Raw genomic sequence first — 10726 nt, 5'->3', positions numbered from 1 at the left:
ACTGAAAACATAATCACTGTTATTAGTCTTTGGAGTTGTTTCTAACCAAACTACTGTGACTCTAATCTTTGTGGCGAAGGAAAATGTCTCCCAGTGCAATAGTTAGACTCATTGATGTGATTTTAATAGTTGGACAACAACAGAGGTCTACAGCACAGAGGAATACGATATATCAGGTTTGGATACACATAAAATACTTCAAAGTTGGATCAATTCATTGTTGGTTTGGCTCTGCACATGAGATTTGATAACAATAAGAAAAATATAGGAAATTGCCAACCATATCCTTTAAGTTGCCAATAAAGTGAAGGAGAATGACTGAACATGTCTTATTTATTTGAGGTAAGCACTGGACAGCACTGGACATGTAAGAGGATACAAGTTGGCATAGGCAAAAAGTGACGAGTGATGACAATATATCTTCCTCCTCTTCCAGAGTGCTATAGCTTAACACCTAAATTGAGACTGTTCTTTAAGCGACTCAAATATTTTACTCCTGTAATACATAGTATCACAGAGTGGATCATGTTCCTCTAACGTTGATGTGCAGTTGTTTGCAGAATGTATTCATGATATCCTCACAGCACCTCTGACTGTTGAAATTCTAGAAGTTAACGTCTACCACCTTCATACCCAACCCAAGGAGAGCAGATGAAGTATCTGGGGGAAAGGGCAAGTATTAGCTAACTTTCGGTCTGGCAGCACAACAAAATAGTTATCCATTCACTTAAAAAAAGTAATTTAGAATTTGCGCGTTTTATTGCGTAGGTGTGTGATGTGTGAGTGTGTGTGTGGGGTGTGTGTGGGTGGAATATTTTTGCGCTCACATGGAGGATGATTGTAAGTCACTGTGTTTTATTTACGTCATTGCATCCAACTTCTGACTTTACACTGGAGTAACTCAATGTCAAATTAACATAGATAAAGGAAAGAAAGAAAGAAAGAAAGAAAGAAAGAAAGAAAGAAAGAAAGAAAGAAAGAAAGAAAGAAAGAAAGAAAAGGAAACCACATTTATATTAATTTGTAAGATAAGATGTGTCGGTAAAATATTCTTCAGTCCAGTGAGCCCAATTTTATCTAAGCATCTAAAATCACCTTCACTTTCCTCTTGACCTTCTTGGTGCTTGATGGTGAGCATAACTATTGCCTTGGCCCAAAGGAGCATGAAGAATTTTTAAGACAAATATTAACACGTATGAAAACCCAAGGGAATGTCCTTTTAGAGCAAGGTCACTTACATGGTCATTGAATGCATCATTAAGTTTGGCAAAACAAAATTATCATAAGTTATAATGCGTGCAGTGTTTGTGGATCATTGTACTTGTGCAGCCTGGGTCACTGACTGTGGAATTTCAATGTATTTTCACAGTCCTGTTGGCACCAACTATACAAGTGAGATCAGGATAGAGTTTAAGATATTTTTATGCTGAATTTTAGGATTGTTCAGGTTGGAATTAGGCATGAAAGTTTAACTATTTTGGCTAAAGTTATATGAGCCTTTTTTTCCTTCCACTAGTGTTGATGATCACTAAATAATTATATTGTCCAAAATGGCTTGTTTGCTCAGCAACAAAGGCTCTGCAAGTCTAAATCCACCACTCCATCCCCAGCACACTTTTGAGAAAGACTGAGCTACAGTATGATGGCTGCTCGGGAATATTTCTAGTTTAATACATTTCTACTAGTGAACCAGTTTTATTATTCCAGCATTTATTAAACAGGAGAAGATCGGCCACCCCTGCCATTATCTTCGTAGTTATTAAATGTCACATGGGTCAGCATGTGCAGAAAGAGCATATAGTACATTATTGTATTATGATTGCCAAGATGTGTTTAACTGTTGAATGGATTGTGGAAGCATTTTTATTCTGATTGCACATTCATTTTGATTAGTAATGGAATGATGGTAACCTTTCTATTTTTCTGTCTAGTTCTCGAGGAAAGCTCTGTGTGATTGGGGCTCTGACCACATGTCTAACAAAACGACAGAGTCCTAAAAATATTGTGTAATGTAAGAGAAAAAGAAAGCACAACAGACCACTGTGGCTCTAATCTCACTTTTGGACACCCACAACATTAGCAAAAAGTCTGCTGATGATAACCTTGTGTGTCATAAAGTTTATCGTGACAAGGAAAATAACCAAAACAAATTTAAAAAATCAGCATGTCCACAGTGTCTGGTACGTCCTGTTTCTATTATTTCAGGTATTGTTTAGTCTGTGTTTTCAAGTCATCATAAATTGATCCATGAAATACAACTCCTCAAACTTTTGAATAATTTCATTATTAGACCATCTTATATAAAAACACAATTTAGTATTTTTTCAGCAGCATAACAAAGTCGCTTAGTGGATTTTTCACCTTGTAATTTTTTCCCTCACTACAAAATGTAACAAATATATTTATCTTGCACTTGAATGATTAAGTGTCTAAACTTTTGACTGGTACTTGAAGAAAGATTTAAATAATGTATTAACTGATCACTTGTTGTAGCTAACAATGAAGCAGCTTTGGGAGACTGTTCAAGAATTGCAGAATTGCCTGAAAAACTTCTGGGTAATCCATAATTGGTAAAAAGTTGGTCTTTGTTGTTTTAGTGTGTCCAATAAAGGAGTAATGACATACAGTACCTCCTTTTTTGAAGGAGTTTCAAACATTTGTTTTTCTTTCTAGATCAGACACAAGAAGGAGGTAAGCGTACTATGATTTTACAGGGAGGATTTCCGACCAATGAAAACACTGAGTATTGCTTACAAGGCTTATAGCTTTTCACATGTTTGCAATAATTTCCTGTAGATTAAATCATTAGATTTAAAGATACTTGGAAAGGTTCTTGTACTTGAACTGACAAAAAATAAGCAACAGATTTCTATTTCTGTTTTTTTATAGTGATCTGAAGTAGCTAAGAGCCTTGAGTACCCCTTGAGTAATGGCTGGATAATGTATGTTTAGATTATTATTTAGTTCAGTGATTTAAGCAATTACTGTAAGTAATACTTGCTGTAAGGCCTCCACGCACATTTATATAGAGAGCTGTGGTGTAGTGTTTTCTTTATTTAAAGGTGCAGTGTCTAGAATTTAGTGGCATCTAGCAGTGAGGTTGCAGATTGCAATAAACGGAATACCCCTCCCCTTCCACTGTGTAGGATAACCTATAGTGGCTGTGAAACTCACTTTCACTCACCAGGTAGACAGCGATACGGCTGAAAATAAAGGCTAATGTTACTCCCTGTCTTCTGGATGAGTAAATAATGTTAGCAAGTGGTCGTTAACATGTTCACTATATCAGTTTTATAGGATGATAATAAGTCAGTATCGTGTTTACAACTTGTTGCTCTACCACCATGTGGCCAAAAAATGCGAAAGGCCCTCTCTAGCACCAGTGTTTGGTTTGTCCATTCTGGCTACTGTAGAAACATGGCGGTGCAACATGGCGGGCTCCATGGAAGAGGACCTGCTCCCTATGTAGATATAAAGGGCTCATTCTAAGGTAATGAAAACACAACAATTCTTATTTTTAAGTGATTATACACTAATTAAAACATACTTATGATTATATTCCATTTCTGCCAAGTTTGTTCCGCTAGATGCCACTAAATTCTACGCACTGCACCTTTAACCACTTATGTCTTTGATAAATAAAACACATGAGTCTTTCCTTACAGTGATCTCTGTATTCATCCAACAAGGATACTGTAAGTTTGATCACCGTGAAGGTAACGTGTTTATCTTTCCGTTCATACTAAAAAGGGCACGGTTCTTCCTGGAAGCTTATCATGGAACAAATTTAGAAAAGCAACGTGCATGTGTGTTTGCTAACAATGTGCAAACACTTAAGCTCCTGATCCAGATAAAATATAGATGCGGATTTGTGTTTGCCTCATTCTCAAAAGAGAGGTGAACTTAATGGTTTATGGTTTTCAGAGCTGTTACACATCCCATGATACCTTTTGATGTTCTTACCAGTAGCTTGGTAAACCAGGCGCTTGTTGAGGTTAACCCTCAGATCCTACTGGTTACACAATAACAATAACAAGCCTTAACTTTTTTCAGCAATGAGGAGACAAAACAATTGGCATCTTTTACTTAATACCCCATCTGCATTATAAGCAACATCACCAGTGTGTGTGAGTTATGCACTAATGTGTATTTTGTCACATCTCCTGCTGTAGGATATCACAATATCATTGCCATCTGTGCAGTCTCCCTCTAAAACTATTACTTTTGAGAGTTCTTGTGGATGAGTTTGAGTCAAAGTTCTTCCTTAAAAGTTCCTCCAAATATCTGAATATCTGGTGGTTTTGTAAATATTGTGCTTACTGCAGCGTGTTTTAAAAGCTCTAATATGACTAAGATGCTGAGGCTGACTAAGTCACAGTGTGGCCGCACTTTGTGCAACAGTGCTTCTGTGTGCACAGTAAGCAAACCTCCTGACTCCTCCCCCTGAGCAGGCTGTTTTATTCCTGTGAGGTGATGCTCGGTTAGTAACTTAATAAAGCTGCTGGATGCAATCCCGGGGCACAATGTGTGGACCATGTTCGTCTGACAGACCTGCTCTCTTCACTACTGAGCTCACACAGCCTGCTGCTTTCCTGTAAGTACTGCAGGTCACAGCCATTTCAACTTTTTAGAAGTGATGAAAGGGGAGATGTCTCTGCTGATTGAATAACTCACCAGGACTTATGAATGAAAGCACATCACACACAATGGGGACAGAGAGGGGGAGAACTTGTTATTGCATTCGGTAAGTCTTAGTATTTTGATCTAGGAAAAGAAATGACTGAAGTTACCAATGCAACTTTGTTGCCCTGGAGGTTTGTTGAACAAAATGCAATGATGTTAAATTATGCACTTTCAATGTTTTTTCTAAATGTGCAGTAGCTTACAAATGTTTTAATTAATGTAAATCATGTTTTCCTTAGCATTAATAGTCAAGAGTAGAGATGCATTTTTCTTAAAGATCATTAAGTGAAAGCAATTAAATGTTGTATTATTGACTGTAAGTGTGATAATTTGCCCCTATACACAGTGTTTAAAGAATGCTCTGTATGGCATTTTGTGATGGAAAGTCACTGACTTAAATCCCTAGTGGAGTTATAAATATTGTGCCCAGAGGCAGCTATCCTGATAGGGTTCAGTATATTTCCAGCCACATGCACACCCCAGGAATACATAAGTAGGCTAATCATTTTGCTCATCATTCTTTTTGCCAGGAGGTTTCTGTCCTGGTGTAACTGTCAGAACATAATGGTGGCATTTAAAGGGATCTGGACCAAGGACTTCTGGAGGGCTGTATCCGGAGAATACCTGGCCACTCTCATCTTTGTTTTTCTCGGTGTTGGCTCCACCATCAACTGGGCTGCAGAGGAGGAGAAGCCTCCCCCAGCTGATATAGTCCTTATCTCCCTTTGCTTTGGCCTGACCATTGCCACCATGGTGCAATGTTTTGGCCACATCGGTGGTGGACACATTAATCCGGCCGTCACTGTAGCCATGGTTATAACTAGAAAACTAAGCCTGGCAAAGGCAATGTTCTATGTGATGGCTCAGTGCCTGGGAGCTATTACAGGCGCTGGAATCCTCTACCTAGTAACACCTGCTGCTTTAAGGGGGTCACTCGGTGTGACCATGGTAAGAACTTGAACTATGTTCATTTTTACATGTGTATATGATACATTTTCCTACAGTTTAGTGATTAAAAATCGTCTGTTTCCAAGGTGAACTCCAAAATCTCAGTAGGACACGCTTTGCTTGTGGAGCTGATTATAACATTTGAACTCGTCTTCACCGTGTTTGCCACCTGTGATCCCAAACGAACAGACCTAGGTGGCTCTGCTGGCCTGGCCATCGGTTTTGCTGTAGCCATTGGCCACTTATTTGCGGTGAGTATGTTAGATAAGAGATAGATATGAAATGGCAGTGAGGGCAAGAAGGCAAGGAGAATATTTAGGGCAGGGATTCTATTTCCATCTAAAAATCATATTAAATTCATCACCCTGCATTCAAGAATTCAAGAACAAGACTGGTTCCAAGTGCAAGCCTCTTTAGCATGCACTGAAAGTTTCAACAACACTTCTTGAGAAAGAGCAGGTGCATCTAAGCATCTATTCTTCAATGTGTGATATTGTATGCTTCTCACTGATTCACACCCACATGCACATCTTCATTGGAGGCTGCCATCGCATGGCAACCAATCTCTGGGGGCTCCCTGAACCCTGCAGAGCAAATGAATGCACAGGGAAATAGATGTTATCTCTCATACTGCTCAACTGATTTCTCCCTAGGTCTGTTTAGCAAATATGACTTGCATAAAATATATTCTGCAGTGTAAGATATATACTGAAAATCAAAATACAGCAGCATTGTACCAAGAAATGTATTTCAATGCTAAACACAGCTATATATATATATATATATATATATATATATATATATACTGTATATATACTTTTTTTTATCATTCAGACTCATCATTTAAAATCAATGCTCTTATATGTTTTCCAGATTCCATATACAGGAGCCAGTATGAATCCTGCTCGTTCCTTCGGGCCTGCAATGGTCACACTTAACTTTGAGTACCACTGGGTAAGAGATACTGTACAGTTGGCCAAAATATCATTTACTTACTCCTGACAGTGGGCCAGTTTGATTGTGTTGTATAAGTTAGAAAGCTTAGAGTTTTAGTATAATAAATCAGCTTAATGGTTCAAATGTTAAGTTGTGTGACTATGTCAGAATGATTTCAAATGTTTATGTCTTGTTGTAGCTAATTAAATGTCCTGAAGAGGGCAAGCTCTTCTACTTGTATGGCATGTTGAAACCTGGTAAGGTCATAGTTTCAGCACTTTGACAGGACAGTAAAGACAGGTGCGACCTCATGACAAAACCACAAATCAGTTTTTTACTTTTATCAATCAGTAAATGTGAAGAGAACAAAACACACTCAGGTGGGTTAGAAGCTTATTAAAAACTTTTACACATGACACTTGAATTCATGATTTCACCCAACAAAAGAATTGCTGAAGAGTTGCAATTTTACTGCGTTTTCTCCTCCAGCTACATAATGAGATGTCACTTAACAAGGTGTAAAATAGCATTACTTCTGATTTTTTTGTATCCAGGCAATACTTTCCAATGAGCTATTTGCAGACAGGATGGTGTCATATGTGTGTGTACGTGTGTGAGTGTGTATATTGGGGATGTGCTTAGGTATAACACTGTCAGTTACTTTCACCATGGCTGGTGTCATATTCGGAAGTGTCTTTTCTTGGTGCTCGATGCCTCAGACACCGCAGAACCTGCCTCTGATGAAGGTTCACCTTCTTTTCCCAATCTGTAGCCTAATAAAGCAGGAGAGTTTGACAGTTTTGGCTGGAGTGTCCATGCTGCATTGCGTTGACAGAAATAAAATATCTCCCCCATGCACTGATTATCCAGCTGACTGATTAAGATGTTTCTCTTGCTGTTTCTGATAGGTGTACTGGGTGGGACCCATTCTGGGGGGCATCCTTGCTGCTGGTCTGTATGAGTACCTGTACTGCCCTGACCCTGACTTAAAGAAGAAGCTGAAACAGGTCCTTCAGAAGGATGCATCAGGGAAATACAAGGAGGTAGAGGCAGAGGACATTGCCATCAAGCCGGGTTCCATCCACGCCGTCGATCTGGAGAAATCTGAGAAAAAAGATCCTTTCCGGGACTCGACAGGAGAAGTGCTGTCCTCTGTATGACTATCACGTGCACTGGAAATGGAGACCAATCTGTAGAGCAGAATGACAATCAAACTGTGGAGTATCCATCTTGAGCCTGTCCCCTTTCAAATACTTCATCCTCAAAGCAGAATATGATTTCTGTCCACGAGGCTTTACTGCAGGGCTGAATTACTTTCATTGTCATAAAGCTAATATGGTCAACGTCCACAGCCTATCAATACTATTCCTAAGGCTCCGAACGATTTTGCAGCAGTGTTGGCATGCAGCATACATTGCACGCTGTAGAATGACAGCCCCGCAATACATTGAGTTAAGGAACTATGTATAGGGTCAACCAATTATGCAGGGTCATCACGCTGAATTGGAGAAGTGAGGAGGAAAATGCAGCCTTGTTATTTTTGGATTAGTGTCACATTTGGTCCATGTGCTGTATATGTAATAACAAGTGAGATTCTCCTTGTGATCATTAAGCACATTACAGGTCCCAAGCAACATAAGACAGCTCTGACAAGTATTATCAGAGGTGTATTACACTGCTCTCTATTTTCAGTGCATCAGTCAGGGAAACAACCAATTTATTACTATGAAAACACTGTGTCTTAGTAAAAGTCAATATACTTTTGGATGTTTATAATGTCTTCAACTATATAATTTTATTTTTTCTATTCACAATATTGTGACATTGTGCTGTTTTTACATTTTTTCCTTTTCTAGAGGTAGATTTGATTTTTGTTTTCATCTTGTGACTTGTGGTACCTTCATACTTATATATTTAATTTATTGCTAAAAGAAAAAGATGGCTAATCTGCCTTGATGACTTTTGTATTCAAATATTGCTCAGCTCTTCTCTTGGGCTCAACAATGTGACATAGACTGAGTGACACCATCACAAACTCGAGGTGGTACAATGTGTATTCCTGTAAGAATACTGTTGTAATAATAAAGGTTTTTTTTTTTCAAATCCAAGCTCCTATTTATCTTTTTTCTTTATTTTATTAATATATTCACGATAGATGTTTTCAAACAAGCAAACAGGATACCTGCACGTATCCACTTAAGCTTCCTCACGTTCATAAGAAAACTAGTGACCATACCTATACGGCTTTGTTCTTGAGGCACTAGTTTTTACTAGAAGGAGGTTCAGATCAATGATGGATTGGCTCATCTACCTCTAGATTATGTCTCCCCATGGCCAGATAAATGTCCATGATGTGTGTTCCCTGTGAGTTAAGTCTCTGAGAATAGCTTCATGTAATCTCATTCCATCAGCAGAGAGCACGGGAAATGATACCACTTTGTGATACAAAATAGAGGTGATCTGTTATGTCTACACTTTATTTCCTTTGCTAAAGGAACAGGTGCAATTCATCTTCTTTTTTTTTTCTTCATCTTTTTTTTCCCTGTAGAGGAAATGATCAGCCCCACTGACCCTGCTATATCAATTGAAGTTGTCCACGTAGTGCAACTATATTGTGTTTTCAAGGCTTGAATGCCAGTGTAATTCAGATACTAAATCAAAATTGTTTTTATTCCTACATGAATTGACTTGCCTCCTTTTCACCGTCTCCCAAGTGCTTTTTTTATGTGTGACAACAGCATCACCTACTGGCCACAGTGCTTATCGTCTACTGTGCAATAATGCTCCCGTTTGGATTTCTCCAGGGGAGGGCAGCCACGAGCCTTGGATGTGCAGATTACACTGCAGACGTGGGTAGACACAAGTCAGTTTTATTCATAAGTCTGAGCTACATTTCATTTGAAATTGGTCCAGGCCATTAATTCAGAACTACACAGGAGGATTAAGGGTTGCATAGCCAACAGGGACCCAGTTCTTGAATACAAGGTTTGATAACTGCAGAAGTAATTCCACTAAAGTTTTGTCAACCTTTTTATTGTTAGCATTTCTTTTTACAATTTATGAGAGGATGAGAAAGTACTTTTACTCAAACTGTGTTCCCAAAAATCTGTATTAAAAAGTTGTAGACAGTCATAGACTTAAAACTAGTACTGTGAGATTGTTGATGTTAACAAATGGAGTTCTTCAAGGCCTACTGGAGTTAAAAATGGGCAGCAGTGATTCTCTCAGCATCGCTATACTTTACCTGCAGGCATTCTGCCTGTATCCCTTAAGGTTTCAGGGGCTCGAGGCCAGCACCTTCCCACTTCCCCTTAATCATCTTTATTGCCCAAATAAATGAGTACATAAATCTGATGTTTCATGCATTGACTATTTCCTCTTGGGACAGATGAGTGGGAGTGGGCTCACTTGGTTTTGATTTATCAGCCCATGTTCATCTGAAGAATAAATATAAGGACAGGTGAGGGGAGCTGACCCTGTTGGATTGGAATCTGGTATTGTTATAACTTTAATATTGGAAAAAGAAGAATGTTAAAAAGTGATGTGGTGTGCATACAGAGCAAGACATTGTTGAGATTTCTTGTGATACATTTTGAAATTCTTACATACATAAATGAGGAGATGCTGTGAAGTGTCGATCAAATCCTGACATTTCATTAGAAGATTGTTCTCTCTCTGTGTTAACAAACTTCCAAAAGTCGTCTACAGACACCTCAATTAGGAAAAAGCTCATAAAAAGTGACAGCAAATAACAGACCAACACTTCTTCAGCTGTCTCTTTGTTAACATCTTGAATGGCTTATCAGCAAGATGTTCATCAGACACGGATAGTCTTCACAGTGGCTGCCTCCATAACACATTCATTTATGTACATTCACATTCATTGCAAATACCAACAATGGCTATATGATGGGGATATTGTTAGAACTGCAGATTCATTTGCACATACAGATGCCAGCAAAAGTATATCTCAAAGTGCATCTGAAGCTTATCTAACTGAGAACAGACAGATTTCTTGCAACTTGAAAATTCAGATGCGCAATTCCCAGCACACAACAGAAGGGGCAAAAGATAAAACACACACCTTAAAGATCATTAGCAATTAATATTTGGGGATTCATGAAGAAAAACAGCGTTAAACACTTGTTTAATAATTCAT

General features: G+C 38.5%; 1 protein-coding gene across 2 annotated transcripts; it reads left to right on the top strand.

The window, feature by feature from the left end:
• The first annotated feature begins 4486 nt into the window (after positions 1–4486).
• On the top strand, positions 4487–8675 carry LOC122994509 (aquaporin-4-like). 2 transcript variants are annotated; one of them, XM_044369224.1, is made up of 5 exons: positions 4487–4594; positions 5214–5631; positions 5718–5882; positions 6505–6585; positions 7476–8675. In XM_044369224.1, exons 1-5 carry the CDS (start codon positions 4506–4508, stop codon positions 7725–7727), a joined length of 1005 nt encoding a protein of 334 aa, XP_044225159.1. In that variant the 5' UTR covers positions 4487–4505; the 3' UTR covers positions 7728–8675. The 2 variants fall into 2 exon arrangements, with proteins under 2 accessions (XP_044225159.1, XP_044225160.1); XM_044369225.1 differs by having other exon boundaries at positions 4507–4744.
• Positions 8676–10726: the final 2051 nt, after the last annotated feature.

Source organism: Thunnus albacares, chromosome 12 (assembly GCF_914725855.1).
Source record: "Thunnus albacares chromosome 12, fThuAlb1.1, whole genome shotgun sequence".
NCBI classification, from domain to species: domain Eukaryota; kingdom Metazoa; phylum Chordata; class Actinopteri; order Scombriformes; family Scombridae; genus Thunnus; species Thunnus albacares.
Note: the sequence above shows the minus strand (reverse complement) of the source record. Positions and strands in the feature narration are given on the sequence as shown.

What these genes read in the sequence shown, in the direction of transcription:
- LOC122994509 (XM_044369224.1), top strand. Translation starts at nt 4,506, where the DNA reads ATGCAATCCCGGGGCACAATGTGTGGACCATGTTCGTCTGACAGACCT. An exon ending in ACACAGCCTGCTGCTTTCCT is followed by an intron (nt 4,595 to 5,213) that starts GTAAGTACTGCA and finishes TCTTTTTGCCAG; the next exon opens with GAGGTTTCTGTCCTGGTGTA. An exon ending in TTAACTTTGAGTACCACTGG is followed by an intron (nt 6,586 to 7,475) that starts GTAAGAGATACT and finishes TGTTTCTGATAG; the next exon opens with GTGTACTGGGTGGGACCCAT.